Source organism: Ceratosolen solmsi, unplaced genomic scaffold (assembly GCF_000503995.2).
Source record: "Ceratosolen solmsi marchali unplaced genomic scaffold, CerSol_1.0 scaffold10, whole genome shotgun sequence".
Taxonomy (NCBI): domain Eukaryota; kingdom Metazoa; phylum Arthropoda; class Insecta; order Hymenoptera; family Agaonidae; genus Ceratosolen; species Ceratosolen solmsi.
Genome location: NW_011948412.1, coordinates 27,002,807 through 27,025,784, shown reverse-complemented (window position 1 = coordinate 27,025,784; position 22,978 = coordinate 27,002,807). Strand labels below are relative to the sequence as shown.

Below are 22,978 nucleotides of genomic sequence, written 5' to 3'. Positions count from 1 at the left end.
AATTTATTTGACTTTAATACTTTATGTTTATTAAAATGAAAATAACTTTTAAAAAATATTAATAGGTATTTACTTTCTAGTACTAGTAAATGATATAATTACATAAAATTATGCAATTTATTTAAAGTAATCAAATCGCATTTATTTTCTTAATTAATAGTAATTAAGTTAAGTTAATAGTAATTTACCAAATACTTTCATATCTTAATCATTCATTCATTTTAAATTTAAAAGAATTAAAATTCCAGGTAAGGTTCTCCATAAATGATGGGAATCATTTTAACTCTTTTCCTATCATAAATATTTTTTTTTCTTCATCTCTGCCTTGTTTTATTGTCTTTCCTGCAATACTGCTTCAGATACTTTTACAATTTGTGATAATTGCAATTGATATCATCACCTTTATGTATAGACAGTGTACATGATGAATCCAAATCTATCATTGAATAAGAAATTAAAATCATCCTTAATTTTTTTTAGTTTTCAATTTTTTGTAACAATTATAATCACCACACTTATAACATCACTGATTTCAATTAATTACATAACCACATGTCTTAACAAATTAAAACTTTTCTGATGGTTCGTATAAATTTCTCTGAACATTATAAACTATGTGTAATATTTTTACTTGTTAAGTTAAATGGAATAGTATAATGGTTTTATTATACACATCCAATGTGTTTAATACATTAAAGATCCAATTGACTGCTGCCATTTGTCATAGTTTGAAATATTATTTTCAAATGTTGATTCTTGTGGAATGAACATAATGTATAAGTAACTGATACTTTATCTATATTTCACTACAATTGAAGTTCTCCAATACTAGTATTGAAATATCACTATTGAATGAACAATTACAGCAAATAGCTTGGTCAGGAACTGTTGGTAGTAGTATAAGCTGATAAATCTACAAACTCAATTTATATTTTTTGGATTTACTTTATTTGTGAAGAATTTGTTATAAATTACCAGAAAAAATGAATATTAATATTAATAACTAATATTCGTCACAATTTGTCTGGAATGATGAAGAAAATTAGTATTTATGAATGGTTTTTCACCATAATCCTCTTTTGTTGAATTAAATTTCTTCCTCTTCAACAATGGGTAAATTATTCTGATGGACAAGAGGGCTAGATCTTGCTGTAAATGCTAAGATCCAATAGTCAATGTCTTTCAGATTTTCGACAAGGAAAGTCAATGCTACAGGGGAGTCATAGTCCTTTTGCCTCACAAGGAAACCTTCTTTACCAAAGCGCTCAATTGTCGTATTCATGAGATTCAAAACTCCTAAAGGACGACATACTTTCTTCTGTGGGTAGATCACGGCGAAATGTTCAACGCTTGTACGGTAGACTTTTACTTGAATTGACTGGCGATGATCGCCACTTGAGCTCATAAGTGTCATATAACCGCTTATGTTTTCTGTATTCCAACAAGAGTCAACATTCGACTCTTTGCTATTACTTTGATCAAAGTGTAGAAAATTAGTATGCATTGCCACGTCAGCCGGCATTTTGATGTTCTCTTTCGTACTGCTATTTATCCTGCACGTGGTTCTATTGATGGAATTCCTTTTAAAATTTGTTCCAATCTACTTTAATACACGACTGCATTTGCTAGCGAAATGTAGCACGAACAAGAATAATTTTTACAGCTTTTTTCTTCCAATTAAAAATGTACAAATAATTTGCATTAACGATTTACTAAATTAAAATGAACGTACACAGTTGACTGACTCAGCAATCTTTCGCTAGTGTATTTATATGAGCATTGTAAAATTGGCGCATGCGCAAAATACGAAGCAATGCCATTTGATAAGGAGAGGTAAGGCACGGCACATGTTTACGGATGTAGACGAAGAGGCACCAATTACCTTGTTTGTACTCTTTTTCTAAACGTCTTCTTCGAAATCATTGATTAACAATGCTTTAATTTTACACCCGAATGTAAATTCTTGAAGATGTGGTCATGTTAAAATTTTATGTATTTAGTATTGAAGTTTTAGAGTTTATTTTTTCTAATTTTTAACTTCATAATTTTCTTTCTTTTTCAGAGATTTTATTAGCTGATTTATTGTATTTAAAAATCATGACTCATATTTGCCCAATCAATTTTAGTCATGATTCTTTGGAAATAGTTGGCTGCTATATTATATCTATAAATAAAATTAATTAAAATAATTATTTTTAATTTTTGATAATATAAATTTACTGATAATTAAATGAATTTTTGGAATATTTTATTAAAAAAGAAATTTCTACAAGGGTATATAAGCTTGTGATTTATTTAATTGAGATTTTCAAATAATATATCGTAATCGATTGTGAATTAACGTTATTCAAAGATTCATTCCATATAATTAATTAGAAATATATATGTATACTTATGATTCATTGTATTAAAATGAATTAATATGTATACAGTTCGATTTTAATCGAATGTATATATAATTTTACAGATTTTGATATAACAATTATTGATGTGATATTAATAATTAATAAGAATAATTATTAATATTATTAATATTAATTACTACTAATTAATTAATGATAATAATTAATAATAATTATTAATTATATATTTATTAGAAATATAATAGAGTGGAAAATAATAATAAAAAGCTTCACTATAGAATTATGTCAATATAATAATGTATAAAATATGAAATATAATATATTAAATAAATATCACGAAAATATTCACAATAAGTCTATTAGATATTCTAAATGAAGATTTTCACCCACATAATGCTAGTAAAACTAGCTTTTTATTTAATAATAACCATTAATAAATTAAATACTCTAGAAATTCAAACGACCATAGAACATTTTATCACTTCAATTAACATTTAAGATATTACAATATAAGCATTAAAACAATTTATCAAACATAACATTATATTTATAATTAAAAATTATGCAATAATATTTTATAAAGATTAGACTCTAGAATAAGTATTATTTAAAGATATATGAATAGATTTTTAATAATTTAGAAAATGATATAATCTAAAAATATTTAAGTTTTAGTAATAAAGCAAAATGCAATTAACAAGATCTATTACTACAATCAAACAATATAAAATGAAGAAAATTCAGAGAACTAAGAGATAAATATTCGAAGAAAGAATAAGTATTCCGTTCATAATTGATTAAATTCTAATTTACTTTATTTACTTGTATAATTGATGAATTATGCTGAATTTTTTTTACATTTTAGTATGGTTTATATTAAAACAAAAAAAAACATTAATTTTATTAATATTTTATATAATTTACTGTATATTTTATATATAATAATAAACTTTTTTAATACAACTTTTATATCGTTTTTATCACCTTTGTACAATTTTCATTAATTTAATATATACTTAATGTAGTAAACTAACGCTGACAATAGTGACTAATATATTTAATTTTTATGTCAGTTCCCAATATGCAGTTCATTAAGATTAACTCCATATTTGTAATGTCATATTTACATTAATATAATAATGCATTCGTTATTTAAAGTATATTGACAAAATTATAAATAATTATACAAAATTTTAATTTACTAAATAAGTTCGATTAATTTCAAAGATTGTAATTACTTTTTATTCATGTAACAATTAATATATATCTTATAATATAGAATTCTATTTTATCAGCAGCTGATATATAGAATCTTTTAAACTTTACCGAATTAGAATAATTTATAAATAAAATAGGTTTTGATAATTTACTAAGGTTTACAATATAAGGTATAAAATATATCTAAAAAATTCTGATTAATTTTGAATTAATTTATAATTATTTTGAGCCATTAAAGTTATAATTTGTACGTTATTTATATATTACAAATATCTTTATTTTACATAAATTATTTAAAATTATTCAATAATTATTTTTCATTAGGTTTGTTTAATTACTAATGATGAACAAAAATAATTATATTTTTATATAATATAATGAATTTTTTATGTGATTAAATAATAAGAGATTGCGATGAAATAGATTATAATTATTGGAAATAATTTAATATAATATAATTGGTGCAAGTTGTACTTTTTTTTTAATTTACTTATATTTAATGTTTGTTAAGCAAAAAACTTAACTTTTAACTTTAATATCTTATTTTAAATGTCAACGATTGGTAAATGTTTAAGTTTATTAAAATTTTACAAATACATTCATAAATTATTTTTTGTTATCAATTAAATTTTACGAATGATTTTATATTAGAAATGTTTACAAGCTCTATAACTTTTATATTTTATACTTTGAATATGAAATATCTGCTATTTATGCAATATTTCTATATACAGGAATCTTGTATATCATTATAAAATTATTATATAAAAAAAAATTTCTCAAATTTGTTTGTTTTACATTTTGCTTACCTCCTTATTCGTATGTAACTAAGATAAGCCTTGATAATAAATTTAATATAGAATGTTTTAAATACTCATTATAGGTACTAAATTAAAAGTACGTTTTAACAGACATTTCATCCAATATTCTAATTATTATAATATTTTATACTGCAGTTTCGTATTAATATAATTTTATTTATTAAAAAAACCTAAGTTGAATATAAACTAACAATATATTTTAATTCTTTTCAATATAAAATTATACCTTCAAATTGTTTAAGCTTTTAATATTAATAGTATAAATTTATTCAAATTGAAATTCAAATTAATTTTTTAATAAAATATTTTATTAAATTTATTGATGTGCTAATAAAATAATTCTCATACATCTCCATATATCTACAGATTTATAAACTTATAATTCTTATATCTACCTACATTGGACTGTATAAGATTTTATTTTACGAAGATCAACAATATATAATCGTAATTATTATATTATGTTTTGTACATATAATTAAAAAATGTATATTGAACATTTTTTATGTATTGAATTATTGTTTCCTGACTATTTTCAGTAATTAATTAATAAAATTATAAATTTGAAAGAATTTGTTTACCGTCTGTATACCACGTATATATTCAATATAATATAAATTTGAGTTACAATATCAAGTAAGGCAAATATAAATTTTAATTTTAAATATTCTAAAAGACTAATCGCTAAATTTATTAAAGTATAATTATATAAATATCGACCAATAATATTTATGAAATAATATCTTATGATTTTTCTATCATTACATTTAAATTTAATAATTTTTTTATATATAAATATAGATATTTTATGTTTGTATCATACAGAATTATAAAAATATTTTTTAAAACACTAATATATTTATACTATGTTTCTAAATAAAAATTTTAACGAATACCTGAAAAAACACTAATATACTTATATAACACGGGGTTATTAAAAAATTAAACATAAAATTTAAATTAATATAGATTAATAGCAATAGTTAATAAAAAATAGATTTAAAGATAAAATTATTTAATTTAATATTTATAATAATGTAAATAAACATTATAAATATATAATAATCGAATAAATAAATATAATAGACTTATAATAATACAATTAATAAACGTAATAAATTTTTGATAATGTAATAAACAAATAGGCAACATTTTAAATCTAGATGATAAAAAGTTTTATACTTTGATAATATAAAATGATTTAATTATTCAATGAATTTAACAAAGTTAATTTTAGTTTAAATTAGAAATTGTATACGAGCACCGAAATGATAAGAAGATGTAAAGCTGAATTCGTATTGTGAGTATGAAATATTTAACCAGTAATAGAGAGTTATATAAAGAATCATATCATAAGTTCACATCAATCCGAATTTGCCATTGATTACTGCCAAAAATACATAAATATTTATACAAACGGAAGATAATATAAAAAACAAATAAATAAAAATAAATATATAAATGATTAAATATAAAACACATTATCGTAAAATGTATAAAATAAGTAATGTAGATTAAGGTACTTAATTCTGAAAATCTAAATACAAAAATAATATTTGGATAATCGTAATAAAAATATACATAATATATAAATGCTAATTTATCAAAAGCAATATATTTTTTTATCTGATCACATTGGTTTTTGACATTTTGTTAACGATATTTTTATGAAAAATTTAACTGCTTATCAACATATACAATTTTGATACTCAAATATCATTAATTACATTTAACTATAGTAGTTTTTGTTAGAAATATTTTGTATTAATAACTCAGTTAATATATACATATTAAAAAGTAAGTATTAATTGTTTTACATTTAAATTATAAATATAAAATTTATAAATATTAACTTGTTATAAATGAAAGATTTACATATATTAGTTTTTGTATGTTTATGGCGCTTAGAAAATATGTCAATTGATAAATAATTTAATTTCTGTTGATGTATAGAATATTTAATTAGATAATTAATTTTTTTTTTGCATATTTCGTACAATACTATAAACTAAGAATGTGTCTATTTTAATTAATTAAAAATTAACTTCAGTGACTGGCAGTAAACAGTACTACTTATGTGCAATAAGTATATACCATTCTTGACAAGCAATAAAAACTGTACAGGCAATACTAAATGAAAATATTTATTATAGACTTATTTAAATTTTAATAGCTTTTTCTATTTATTAATACATACTAGACTTCTATTGATTATTATTATAATGACATGTTCTAATAATTATTTACCAAGTAATTTTTTATTTCTGTTTGGCTTACTCATGCGTGGGATCTTTATATGAGGTGCTGGTGTTATCGTTGTGCAAAAAGTTTTACACAGCATATAAATACTATTCTACACTAAACATATTACTTTTTTCTTCTTTCATCATTAATTTGTGTGCCGCTCAATTGATTGTCAGTAACAGAAAGAACACTTGCTTTCGCTTTGCCCTACCTATAATATTGCAGAGACCCTCACGTAAATTATATAAATATTGAAGCGACAACATTAAACTAATAGGTAGTGCTATTCTTCATAAAATTAAAATCATAAACTCAGTTATGAATTTATATTTGTTTGTATTAAAGATTAATTAGGAAATATATCTTTACAGATATTTCAGTGTGATATTTCTTTAAAATAGATGTCGTTATCTACAATATTTAGAATGCTAATAATAGATTATTGATAATTACGAGTATAAAATCAAATTGAATACAAAAGGGATGGTTTGATTAAAAAAATTATAAACATGAGAATTTGTTTATCTTTATGTAATTAGTAAAACTGGTTTGAATGGGATAGTTTCAAATCTTTTGGAAGAGTAAACTTTTAGTTGATACAATTGTTTGCAATAATTTAATAGTTCTATAAAATTTATTTGAGTTTATAAAATCTTAAATTTAATTGGTAAAACGTATTTTTTTAAGTCTGACAAATATAAGTAAAATAGATACAGTGCCAATTTAATGAAATAAAAAAAAACGAATAAAGATATGTTATATTTATTCTACAGAATATATTCAAAAACGATCTTTATCTTTATAAATTTATGCGCTATAATTTTGTAATAAAATATTGAAATAAGATAGATTTTCAGAACATAAATCAATATATTAAATATTATATTTATATCATCAATTATAAAGAAAAAGTAATTACATAAATATATTTTAATTAGAATTATAAAATTTAGGATTAATTATTATATTTTGTTCTGGAAATTGTGTAAAACTAAATGTATATTCAATTAAAATTTTTCAAAATGTTTACTATGTTTAATAATTCCATAGAATAATTTAAATTACTTATAAACATGTATTAACATTTTTGTTTTTAACTATAAATTATTGTTACATCAAATATTTTTTATTTTACCTCCTCCATTCTATATACGATAGAATATTTTTATTATCTTCCATACAGTATATCAGTATAAAAAAATATTAACATCAGTTTGTTACATACACACTCATATGCACATATGCAGAATTTCGATCCATGTCTTTTGGTCAATTTTTTTTTGTCTGTTGAAAAATAATATCACTTTAGTTAACATTACTTAGAGAAGAAAACGAGTTATACTTATCAATCAAAGAGAAGTTATTTACAGAAATTTCCCTTTTTAGAGTGAAAAAAATTAATCAGTTACAATTATTTTCTTTAATTTGACTATCAATCCTTTTTTGTTGATCGTTAGTCGAAAATATATAAGATAATCTCATTCGGAATATTTATAACATCATATCGTATCCATAGTAATTGTTTATAATAAAAATTTAAGTTACGTTAGATTAAAAATTTAGTTGTGATTTTAAATTCAAAAAGTATATAATATTAAGTAAGTAAAATACGTACTTCTATATAGAATTTTCAGATATATAAAAAATAAAAAATAAATTATTATTCAAGGTATTTTTAATCCTAAAATCATTTATTCATATTATTATGACATTTTACGTCTGGATATGTAAAAATATTCATCATTAAATCTATTCAGGTATTTATTATAATTACTACTGTTCATTAACATAATAATAAAGTTTCGATAATAATATATATCCAGATGAAGATTTACTTTATCTGGATAATTAAATAGTGGAAAGTATATAAAAAATATTAGTAAGGTATTAAGGAACGAGTTTTTAACTTTATTTCAAAGAATAAAAAAACATAATAAAATTATATTGAATGAATATTATTGAAATGTACATATAAAATAACTTTGGTCATAAAAATATTTAGTCATAAAAATATTGGATGAAAGAAGACTATTTAATATTTGAACTTAAGAAACTAAAGAATCACATTCACTTTTAGTTAAACTTTTTACTCTCACTGATTCCACAATTAACAAGAATATCCTACATTGTTATGACCCCGACCTACTAATTATATGGAAATTTTTAATATTTAAAATTATTAATTTTATCGCATAAAATAAGGATAGTTACGTATTCTCTATTAATCATTTTCACTATTTGGCTTTTTTGAGATGATCTAGAAAACTGTTAATTCTTCTCTAAAATGATGCAAAATATATTGATTAATTAAGATTCACTTATAATTTTTCAGAATTTGAGTTTAAAATTGTTATTATTTGTTTATAATAACATAGTTTAACAGTGATAATTAACAACTCAATGTTTCATATAATATTTAATAAAATATTATTAAAATTGTAAATTGCAATATTAATCGTATTAATATTATTTGATATATCTTCATTCATAAATTTAGTATCATTCAAAGTATTTACTTAAAATATATTTCATATCTGTGTATAAGTGAATCGTATATACTATGAATTAATTAATACTATAGTTTTTTATCAGAATACATTTTATGATATAACAAAGTCTAAATACTTTTTTTTATTTTTTATTCGGATTCACGATTCCCACTTATTGTCAAATTATAATTAATTGTAAATTTGTAGAAAAATTATTTCGTTAATATATATCTTCTATTTAGGTATTTTATACTTTTTAAAATTAAATGTTGAGTTCTTGTTTACATATGATAAAGGCTCTTTTATTATTTATAAGTTCCCATTCGTTGAAGACTCTGAATGTGAATTTTGTTTAAACGTTTAACTCGATTTATTCTAAATTCTCATTTACATATTTAATATTGTTTAAATTAATTATTGAATAAATGAAAATATTATGTGGAGATAAAAATCCTAATTACAAAAAAAAACAAAATAAAAAAAATAATTTAATTGTTTATTCTTTTTTCAATAGACTTCCCCCATTTAATTTCAATTTCCTATTGATACAATAAATAGATATCTGCTTGATAGCTTTGAAAATGATTGACATTATACAAATTTATTTTTAATGTATTATTATTATAACCAAGAATTTTAGCTCTCTCAAAAACTACAAAGAACAATAATTTTTAAATTCCAAATTGAGATTAGTATTTTCAAAATTAGTATTAGTATTTTAATAGATATTATGTGATTATTAGATTTTTAATATTTATTAATGTTAGATTAACTTTCATAATTTATTCATATAATTACCGAAGATATAGCATATATCACATTTATAATCATTCTGATATCATTTTATTTTTTATTGACGCATAGGAGTTTTTAAAATTTACTTTTTATATAAAGTCGATAATGACATTTTCCGCAGTTTTAACGTAATAATTAGATTACATATATTACATGAATATTTTGTTCACTATCTAAATTGTTCTTTATACATTTCTTTAAACTAGAAAAACGTTTAATTATATATAATTCATATAAAAATTGCATTGATTATTATGTCTTTAAAATATAAGATAATGATTCTAATAAAAAATTTTAATATATTTATATTTATATATAAAAATTGTAAGCTTTTATTTTCTATAATTTAATTAAAATAAATGTAATTATATCTTTTTAAGATTAATAAAAATATAGTACTAATTATTTTAGTAGTTCAAATCATTTTCAAATAATTTCTAATAGAATTATATATAACTTTTGAATATAAATGTAACAATCATTTTTCATAGACAAAACATTACATGTTTAATACCGAATCAATAAAATATCAATAATGAATAAATACATGAATATTTTATGAAATTTTCATGAAAACGTGGCAGATTTAGACTTGTCTCGTTAATAGCAATGAGATTATCATTATATAAGAGTGGACCTCCACTGTCACCTTAAAATAAAATTTATTCATTTTTTTGGAAATTTAAAATATGTTAATAAATAGTTGAAACATCTTTTATAAAATGTTATCAAAATATATTAACAACCTTTATTTTCACATTACTATTATATGCATCAATATTATTATTTTTTTCTCTATTGTTTTTAAAATGTGATTAAAATGTATAATTAAAATAAAACTCACATTTACAATTAAAACAATTTTAAAATATGTTAAATAATAGAATTCAAACAATAATTTCATTCCAAACATTTTTAATGTAAGTAATAATATTATTTTTCAAATCTTTAACTGCTATAGAATTATATAATATTTAAAACTTTTATTGTTTATTAATCTAATAGCTTCGAAGATATATCAAAACTATAATAATCCATATAAACCAGTATATTTGCAATAAAATTTTCATAGAATACTTAGGTTATTATAAACCGTTAAAATTTATGAAAAATTTGTAACTAAATTTGTAGCTGTATATTATAATCATGAAATTAATACTTTTTAAGAACAGAAAAATTATATTAATATTGTGTGTCCATGAACATTAATTTAAAAATATTTCTACTCTATATATAAGCAAAAAAACTAATTAATTATATATTTTGTAAATTTCAATAGAAAAGTCATTTTCATTATGTCTTAAATAAATAAAAACGTACATCATTTTATAATTATAGATGAAAATAACTTGAAAATAAAATTTTATTTCCTTATTCTTATTATAATTATCAGACAACATGAAATATTATCATGTCTTAATAATTAAGAAGTTAATTATCAATTAAAATTCTAGTATTAATAGTTGACTATTAGAGTCTTCATTCAAATTTAAAGTTAACTTTTAATACTAGATTTGAAAATATATTAAACATTTTATAAATATTTTAAAATATTTTTAAATTCAATGTTATTTTTAAATTTGAATTCTATAATTTTAATATAATTGATTATTCATATAAATGTTTAAACACATTGTATGGTGTTATTTGAAATGTAATATTAGATATATTTGTTACAGTAATTAAATATGGATTAAATATAAATGATTTAATTTAACGTCATCTTGTATCGAGAAAGATAATTAAGAACAAATCTTGTTATGTTTTGGTGTACCTTGATATTTATATCGGCACGATATTGTATACTTTTATAAATGCACTGACCATAAGCCAACAGTCTCTTTAGTTTATGAATTATACATATTCTAGAGTCTCGAAACTAAACTATCTATACTCATTAATGTCGAACAAATTATTAAAATCAGTGTATTTATTATTAATATTAATAATATATAAAACAAATTCTTTTTCAATCAATATAAAAATAATTGTAGTATTAACAACTAAAATATTTAAACATTTTAAATCATTTTCAAAATACAGAAGTATTTAATGTTAGAAGTGTTTTAATATCAAATTTAAAGTATACCAGGATTATAGCTTAAAAACCTTGCTAGTTTTCCATTAAACTATAATTTAATATAACTTATTTAAATTTTTGTTTATAACTATATAAAGGGGCTATCCGCGTAAAGAAGCCAGATCTGCAAGGAACTTTACGCACCACCAGTACGAATTGGTAAACTAGTGACCAAGTTTTTGCGGAGACGCACTTGCGGGAAGAAGATACATCAACCTTAGTATTCAACCATCGACGGGAGTTGATGCTATCACTTCATTCACGTGAGGGCCGGACGACCATGCACATCAAGCCTTGCCGCGTGCCTTGTGGTAAGTTACTCAACCCAGGATCAGATCAAGGATATGATTCAGGATATGATTGTGACTACATTGTCCGTGAGACCTACTCAATTATTGCCCGCTGGTGGCAAGAATCGGCATAACACCACATCAACTTAACGATCTCAAGAGCATTTTGTGTAATGAAACATCCAATACAAGAAACCGTTCAAGAAATCGTATCTTCACCCTAGACTCAAGAAGATTCCAGGATACCCATATGTAAATTGTGTAAAAAATTGTATAATAAATATAATTAACCAACTCTCACGACTCTTGTATAGCCCCTACATCTCACTCCTTCCCGAGCGTCTGCTAGGGCGGGCGGTAAACTAAGCTATTGAAGCATTGGCAGTTCGAGCCAAGAATTACATCACTAATTTCGAACACATTAATTAAATATTGAATTCTAATATCCTTAGAATTACACCATTTCTCATAGTCTAACCACCAAGCTGAAGAATATGACCAACCTCGATATAAATTATTCGAAAAGCAAATTACTCGGTAGGATTCATTCTCTATGTTTCAAAGACAATACTGAGACGTTTAAGGCATGGAAGTATGAAATGATTGTTCCAGTGCACCAAGTATTATTTACCAAAAGTTCCTCTGTCATTCCTGCAATACAAACAACATACGGATATTCATAATATCTTACTGGCAGTATATTATTTCCTGTTAATGCTTTAACATTTATAATTTTATATTGATTCCCTATACAAAAATATGATAAAAAAGTAATAATGTATCGATGTCATTAATGCCATTATTTTTTACTAGTACCAACAATAATAAAATAATAATAAATATTTACAGTATATTAAAATCTGAATGATAAAAATAAAAATATGAAATTGCATTCGCTAAAATATAATTTTTATGTAAAGGTTGAAATATGTAAGTTTATAATGCATACACAAAATATCTAAAACGTAATAACGTTTCCATGTAAAAGTGGATTGTAATAAAAACTATTAATAATGATAAAATGTTACCTAAAAAGATAAAACAATTATTTTTGTAATAAAATATATAATTTTATTTGTCTATGTACTCATTAAAGCTATTTTAATTAATAATAATTTTAATTAATCATATTTAATAAGATAATACAACATTTTATTTAAATAATTTAATACTAACCATTATTTTATTAATTTTCAATATTCATAACAAAATTATTGTATATCTTATATTCTCGAAATAATTATAAATTAAGTTACGCATTTACTTATCAACACTTTTGTATAATAATGTATCTGGTAATTTTTTCGCTTGGGTCATACTAAAATCTATTTAATAAAGATATATATAATTTTCATATAGTATTTGTTTTTAAATGAATTTATAAAATAAAAAATACTACTGGCATATTTTAAGTAATTATATCAATAATTTAATTATTTTATAAAAAAATACTAATAAATAAATTAATTAATTAATCAATCAATAATTTAAGGAATTTAATGCACACAAATATTATTAATTATTTGCATCATAATTATAAAAATTTTTGTAATAAAAATAAAATAAAATATTATTTATGACTACACATATATAGAAATAAATAAATAACAAATTTTAATTAATATTTATTTAATATTGGTTAAAGATTAACTACTTACGTTACAAGATTACTACTTATATTTTATAAACCTCCCTTTTAGTTGTGCTAATATATTATAATTCATAATTAAAAAATTTTCATAATAAATATATGAGATATTTTTATGGAGAAAGAAATTAAAATAATTTCAAAAAATAATAATTACAAAAAAATAAAAGGAAAAAAGAAAATTTTTAAATGATGTTGAATATTGCAATATATTAAAATTTTGTATTGTTCAACTTATATATTATATTATATTAAAATTATATTTGAAGTTTTATTTGATTTATCAAACTTAATTAAATATATTTTTTACGTAATTTCGAAAACTTCTAATTTATTCGGTTTTGTAATTTTGAATTGCATATAAATATAATAGTTTATGCAAATGTTCTTATATTAATATATTTAATGGAGAATCATGTCAATCATTGGTACTCTTAATTTTATAGTTACAATTTTTAGTTTTTCCAAAATATTTTTGACAGATAACTCTGAATTATCATATTTTATTGTATTATTTTGCAAACAATGTTGTTCATATGTATAATCACGGTTATATTAATTAATATTTAAAATTATCAAAGAAATACAAAATTATCCTCTTGATAGTATCATAATAAGTTTTAAATATTTTTAATACACTTTAATATACTATGAAGGATTTAAATTATCATTATATTTATGTAAGACTATATCAGTAGTCAAGTTTGATACGTTAATTATAAACACTAATACACTTTTATAGATATTTATAAAAAATTTTACTCTTCCTAGACTTTCAATATTAGCCATCTTTGCTTAAACACTTAACACACATGAATAGTAATTCATTAAAAACTCATGATATATGTACAGCTTTCGGTGTAACATGTTTATACAAATTATTCATGCTCCAGTATATTACAGCTACTTATACTCAAACTTAATACTATTATTTTAAGTAATCGATTTATCTTTATTTAATTTATATTAAGAATAATCTTTGCAGCATCAGATTGTTTCATTACAACCAGCGACTTTAAATAGAATAATTACGCTTACATATGTTGTAGAAGTTTCAATTAATTTATGTTCATATTCATTTTTCGTAAAAATACAAGTAAATCGAATAGAAGAAGCTGTACAATACTATGAAAAATATTGAAACACAAATTTTTTTTGGAAAAAAAAATATTTATTTTATGATTGGATTGAAACCTTAAAATGTACTATAGTTTTGAGACATTTATTTTTATTATCAACATTTATAAAAAGATCTTTACTATAAGAGACTATCTGAAATAACGTCTAATAGATAGTTATTTGAATTTTTTCTTGGCTTCTTTGATTTTATAATTAAATAAAAATTAAATAATGGATATTATAGCTTAATTTTTCCTAAAGTATATATTGCGAAATAAAATAACTTCATTTTTAATTTCACATGATTCATTTTTTTTAAAATTCTTTTTTTTTAATTCTTTTTATTTATAACTTTTTAAAGACAAAACTAAGTTTGTTACTTTTAAATAATAAAACAATTAAGAATTTTCTGATAAATTATAATCAAGTAAATAAAATTTATGAATTTCTATGAAAGGATGAGAAATTATATAAATAATTTCAATTTTCATTTGAAAATCTGTAAATTATTATAGAATTTCTTTACGTTAATCTTTACTTCTAATTTATTGAATGCTACACAATTATAACAAGTTATACTTCATTAAATAATTAATCATATATACAATTAAACTTGTAATTTATATATTATATGTATTTTTAATTAAACATATTTTTATTAAAAAATGAAAGACAACTTTATTTATTTAAATTTGGGTTTTTAAATAATTTAACTAATAACTCGCTTTAAACATTCAATTTTTGGTATATATAATCTAAATGTAATCTAAATAAAATAGTAGTCAGAATTTGTTGATCAATAAACTTTGAATAAATAGGCTTATCCACTATATCAAGAATTATATATTATATTATGAGCCCATAGTAATTTAAACATTAGAAGAAAATATTTATTATTATATAATACTACTGATTTATTTTATACATAGACTGTAAATTTCAATTTTATTTTTAAATAGCACGGGTCTTAATGGCTTCGAAAATTTAAACTTTGTCTTTAAATTTAAAGAAAAATTTTTTCAATTTAATACGTTCATTTACAAATTTGTTTGTTCCAATTAAATATATGAATTTATTATGTATAATTATCCATATAAATTGATATTTAAAAATTTAATCAAATTTATAATTTTATACGGTTATATAATCTATAATTATTATCTATAATTTTTATTTTTGAATTGTAAAAATCGATATATACATTGACTAAAAGTGTATTGTAGATGTTAGAATATGGTAAGTTACTTAAATATAGAAGCACTGTTTTTGGATTACGAATTAATTGGCCATTATTAAATACATATACATTTTATGCAAATTATTATTAATAAATTTACATAAAAGATAATGAAAATTGTAATGAAAATTATTAATAAATTTGACTGGTATTATTACAAAAAATTTTATTTTCATTGTTCTATTCATTATCGGGAGTCTTCTATTTAAACTACGTATAAATCGATGTTTGTTTGATTGACAAGTGATTCGTAATTATTAATTTATATTAATAAAATAACGATTCTGAATTAATAATAAATATATCAATAACTTTGTTGTTAATCATTATCTATAAAATAATATATTTAAAATAAGTAATTACTTTATGTTATCTATATTAATATTTTGAATTATGTACAAAAAGTGTATATTCGTATATTTAAAATTTCATAAAAACTTTAAAAATTGATTTTAAGATAATTTATATTTATTACAAAATAATATTAAATTAAATACTAAAATAATAAAACTATATTTTTCAAAATTAATTTTTATAATGAATGATATTAAAACATGATAATCGATACAACTTACAATTTAATGATAAAGTTTTTTTTTCAATAAAGAACTGTTTCCTTCTTTCAACGTGTTAGATTCATGGATACTATTTCCTAGATAATAATCGTTTTACGTCTAAATACTAAAACGTCGATTTTCCTGTTCTCTATATAGCTACTCAAATATTTATTAAATAACTAATATTCACGTAGTGAAAGTTTCGATATCAAATTCTGAAATGGTGCCCATATCATTAACTTTTAAACGTAATTTCTAACATAAATATTGTAATAATTGTGAAAGGACAATACTAATTCACCTTATAAATATCAGCTTATTCTTTTACTTTTTAATCACTACTAAATTATTAAAATCACCTGGGGAACTTGATCATAACAAAAGTTCATACCCTGAATAGTCGTATAATACATAAAGAAAATAAAGTACGAAAGCAATTTTTATATTCGAATTTTTTAAATACCTTGTAAGCTTTCGACTAAAAAAAATGTAATATTTTCAAGTAAAATTAAGTTTTATATTAATTATAGTCATAGAAATTATTTTATTTTTTTTTAAACAACTGATATATTATACAACAATATAATGATGATGCTTTCAATAAATAAAACAATAAATATTTGTTTAATTATTACTGGATTACGGCCATGGAGATGTAGTTTTATCGGTCCAATAATAATGTTATCTTTTACAGTACTAACCTTACCTTTTCAATTATGGTATTTTGTAAGAATGGATAATATAGTAATCGCAATTGACAATTTAAGTACTATTCTTTTATGTTTACTCATACTCTTGAAATATAGTGTAATGTGGATCAACAAAAGGTTTTAATACTTTAAATATTAATTAAATGGAATTAACGAATACATCTTACGAATACATTAAATTCAATGACATTGATTCAAGAATACAGAATTATTTTTAATATACAATTTAAAATATTTTTATTGTAATAATAATTTTATATTTGAATTCACATAATAAAATCATTATTACTTTTTATTTATGAATTTATTTACTTTTTACTTATTACTTTTTAAATTATGGGCCCCTAGATTAATTTAAATTATTTAAATGTAATGTAAATTATATTTAAAAAAATTATATATTAAAATGTAGCTTAATAGCTGAATAAATAATATAAAATTGATTGTTTTTTCTTTGAAGTGACTTAAGTATTTAAAAAATATATATGCATACATAAATACTTACAGCATTATTATAGGCACACACACACATGTATGCGTATATAACATGTATATGTATATAACATAATATACATAATTTATGTTTGTATATATATTCACACATAAATATATATAAATGCATCTAAATAAATTTACTAATTTTTAAAACAGTTTATGTTACATGCATATTTTTCATTTATATTTTTAATTACTACATTTATATATTGACAATTTATGTTATTATTCTTTATACTAGAATTATTACAGAATTACTACAAGAAATAGTTGATGAATGGAACAAAATAGTAATACCAAACAAATGCAAAACCATTGCTTACTATTGTGACCTATTTTGTAAAATGGATCTTTATATGTACATTGTTTGTTCAATTTTCTATCATATACAAAGTTTATCGAGATATTTTTATTTAAACGTACACAACAGAGAAAGTTTCCTTACATCCTACTATCCATTTGACTACCAACAATCACCATATTTCGAAATTATTTACACAATGCATTTAATACAGTCAGTTGCTTTAATCGCTACTGATTCGCTAAGTAAAACTCTTCTAATAGTTTATGTAAGAAATTCTAATTTTTATATGTATCGTAATACGTTGCATTTGCATTGATTTTTATATTTGTATTAGATTTCACATGCTATTATACACGTGCGCCTGTTAAAATCCTATGTTAATGAATATTTCAAAAGTTACGTGTACTTAAATAATAAGAATAATAGCGGTAATTACCACAATTTAAAAATGGTTATAGTCGAACATGTGAAAATTTCAACATTAGTTAAAAAAATTGATAATTGCTACACTTACGTATCTCTGCTACAAATTGGAATCAATAATATTATTATCGCCATTTCAGCTTTCACTATTTTAACAGTATGTCAATTTTTATGCGTAATAAGTGTTTAATTACAAAACTGAAATTTTAATATTTTTATTTTCAGAATGAAGAATTAGTTAAAAAAATAATATTAATGAAATTAATTACTTTTACTATGATTATACTATCACAAACTGTAACATTTTGCCTTATCGGAGATTTTCTTGAATCTGAAGTATATTTAAAATATATTAATTTTTTTACATAATCGTATAAAATATACAATTAATATTAATACACTAATGTTTAGCTATCCATAAAATAATTTTTTTATTTTTAATTGTAATTCCATCTAATCAACATTCATTCATTTCTAAGAATATATACAAGAATTTTTTTATAATTATTTCTAATTTTATAATTTTTTAATTACAGCTATAATTTATAATTTTTAATTTTATAATTTTTTATTTTAGAAATATATTAAAAATTAATTATATTTAATGTTATATTATTATATATAATATAGTATTTTTTACGTATAACATTAGACTAACAAAGAATAAAAAATAATTGATATTTAAATGAGGATTGATTAAATTTAGAATAGAAAAATCTTTAAAATATTAATACAATTGATATTCGAACATAATAAAATATTGTAAATTTGTGAAGCATAGAAAGTTGATTATTTACACAAACTGAAATATTCTAATCCAAACATTTCCATTCATTTCATTACTATTTTATATATTATGTTAGTATTCTTATCACTAGTAACTCTATATCCATTAATGTTCGTTTAAGTAATAATTGTAGAATTTTTAGAAAATAGTACTGCTATTTAGATTTGTCGAAAGTGCAGAATACTGTTAGAAATGGATCTCAATTAAGTTGATAATCTATATTATTAAGGATATTATAGTTCAATATTACAATTATAGGATAATTTTTGAAGTTCATATTTGAAGTCAAAGTATAGATCGCGGCAAATCTGTAATTAATGAAATGCAATTCTAGTCTTTAGATCTTTACCTCATCTCAAAATGAAAATAGTAAAAGTAAAGCTCATTTCTTCAAAGGAGATATACCACTAAAATAAATCAGTTTTGGGCATCCAATTTATTCTTAATTTGAGTGCTCGTATAAAACTTCATCAGTAATTTAAACTTGTTAATTCCCATAACATAGTAATATTACAGAAATAGAAATTGAGTTATCCAATAAGACTATATTATCATGAATGTATTATATATAAACGTTTTTTGACCGAAAAAGAAACAATATTCATAAAACATTTGATGAATTGAAAAAAGGGTATTATATAAAATTCTGATTTTCTATTCGTAAGTTCAATATTATTAATTCGTAAGAAAAACTTTTAAGATAAAAATTAAAATTTGTATTTCTTCTTGTATTAAAAATGCATATACAATTAATTATTTTTTTATACTACAAATAGAATTATTAGACATTTCATTGTATAAAGTAATAACATTTTCATGCTTATGAATCTTCCATCCATGCTTTATCAATTATCTAATAATGTAATTAACAATATTTTAAAGATTATGAAACAGTACGTACTAAGCAATACAAAAGAAAGGCAATTTTTTAAATTTATTAAAATTACAATTAATGTATTTACATATGAGCACCCTGTCATACATACAAGCATAAAATTACATAATAGTAACAATTCTTATGTCATTTGATAACTTATAAATTAATTTGATATGATTTTTAATATTTTAATTATTTGGTTTAAATACACAATTATAATACAAATTAAATTTAAATATTAGCATTTTTTTTACTCGCAATAATTATGCTATTCATGCAATCTATAAATAACAATTTTAAATTAAACCTCTTTTGTGTTTTCTGAAATACGTTTTAAAAACATATTTAAATAATTTTTTAAAATTCTAAAATTGTAATAAATTGAAATATCAATTTTAATTACAATATTGAATTACTATATTGAATTACTATACTGAATTTACGTATTTTGAGTATAATAAAATTTATTCTTGCGAATATTTATTATCCTGAAATTTTTAAATATCCTAATTAATTAAATCAATTATTAAAAATTAAAAACTAAAAAAATTAATTCATTGTTTAAATTTTCTTATTGCGATATCAAGACTAGTAATGCAATTAAACATTTTAATAGACACATTTATTTGTTTCTATGATACAGCACTATAATAAAAATGTATTCTTAAAGAATAAAAATGAAATTTTTGAATTAGGACATCATAACAAAATTTATATATTTTACAATAAATTTCATGAGTCATTATATGCAATTATTTTTAATAATAAATATAATATTATTTTAATCTGTTTAAAATTGATTTAAATTCAGAAATAAAAATTATTTTCAATGTCTAAGCATTAATTGAATACAGTTCCAATATTAAAAGTATGATAATTGATGGTCATTTTATAAATTAATTGATTTCATTAGGGCAATTCAATAGCAAATGCTTTGTACAATGGTGTTTGGTATAATGTTAAACCTACCGAAATTAAAGTAATAGCATTTATAATAGAATATTCCCAAAATCCCTTATTATTGACTGGAGGAAAGTTCTTTAAGATATCTATAAGCAGTTGTCTTCGGGTAAGTGGTACAAGTATTTTTACATTTATTTTTATTAGTATAAAGAAAATTAAATCTATAGAAATATTGGTACGTAAATAATGCTGTGTTATACTAAGTGTTATATATACAAAATTTTATTTCAAATATATTTATATGATTATATGATATATTGCAGAGTTCGCGATGCAAGAATTAATTAATTTACATATTAATTTAATTGAAATAATGATATGTATATAAGTTTTCGAAATATTTATTAATTATATAAGTTGATTCATTTCATTAATATAATTTAGTTAATTTAATTTTAACTTTATAAAATTATATTTTCATTAAATATATAAACATTCTAATTTTATCACTAATAATTTAGACCATGTAGTTATAATGTAATGGGATCCTTTAAAGTACATTTTTAATTGTACATTTAATTATAATTACTTAATTATAGATACATTATAAAAATGGATAGTACAACTCATTGTATACAAAAATGAGAATTTTTAGTGAAAAAATATTCAGTTTAATTATATTCAACATCTTCCTTAATAATTCTAAAATACTTCTATTTTTTACAAAATATTTGTTTTAGAATAAAATATTCCATTATATAGTATTTTGAAATTATGTTTGTTTTTATAACTAAGTTGTATATGTAATAGTAATGTAAAATTTTAAAACTAAAGTTATAAAAGAATTTTATAAATAAAATTTGACATACGAATTTAATTATTTTATTTTGAGTTAGAATATTATTTTATGTACATGATTTCATACACGTATAGAACATTATATATTTACATATTATTATAATTTATATTAATGAAAGTGAGTTTTCAGTTTATGAAATTAATAATAAGCGAATAACAAGAAAAATAATAATTTTTTTACAGAACTTAAAAACGTCAATTTCATATTTATCTGTTCTTCGAGTAATCGTCTCTAAAATATGAAGGCTTGTATATTTTAAATAAATTTTCTAGGTTAAAATTTATATTATATATGAATTTCATTAAAATATGGCTGAAAGACAAAAAATATAACAATAAAAACATATGATATATAAGTAAGGAATACAATTGAACCGTAGTACCAGATTTTTCGTAGTATGTGAATATTGTTTCATTTGTAATAATAAAATTATTAACACATTCGAAATTGCATTTTATGAATAATTTAATTTTCTTTTATATTATGTTATACTAAAAATACGCAAATTAATTATTCAATTCTGTTTTTAATATTTTCAATTTTTTACTCCTAAAAATAACATTTTATAAGTTTTTAATAGATTTTTCCAGTTGTTTATCAGAAATTTACTACATTTGTCAATATGTTTACATTATATATGCTTTTTATACTTTTGATATTTTATAAACTGTATTTTAGATCATTTTATTGGTGACTTATTTCATTGTATTTAAATAAAAATTATGTAAATTTATGAGATAAAAAGATTTAAATTTAATA

The 22,978-nt window shown here is 20.5% G+C and overlaps 1 protein-coding gene across 1 annotated transcript; it reads left to right on the top strand.

Moving 5' to 3' along the window:
- The first annotated feature begins 1,813 nt into the window (after nucleotides 1-1,813).
- On the top strand, nucleotides 1,814-21,704 carry LOC105366651 (uncharacterized). Its single transcript, XM_011505169.1, has 7 exons — nucleotides 1,814-1,833; nucleotides 18,308-18,424; nucleotides 18,497-18,635; nucleotides 18,789-18,950; nucleotides 19,046-19,129; nucleotides 21,371-21,526; nucleotides 21,684-21,704. The coding sequence occupies exons 1-7, from the start codon at nucleotides 1,814-1,816 to the stop codon at nucleotides 21,702-21,704; spliced, it is 699 nt and encodes a 232-aa protein (XP_011503471.1).
- Nucleotides 21,705-22,978: the final 1,274 nt, after the last annotated feature.

Excerpts from the sequence above, each read along its gene's own strand:
- LOC105366651 (XM_011505169.1), top strand. The coding sequence starts at position 1,814 with ATGCCATTTGATAAGGAGAG. Across the intron at positions 1,834-18,307 it reads ATGCCATTTGATAAGGAGAG|AATTATTACAGAATTACTAC; the intron begins GTAAGGCACGGC and ends TCTTTATACTAG. Across the intron at positions 18,636-18,788 it reads AAACTCTTCTAATAGTTTAT|AATAATAGCGGTAATTACCA; the intron begins GTAAGAAATTCT and ends TTAAATAATAAG.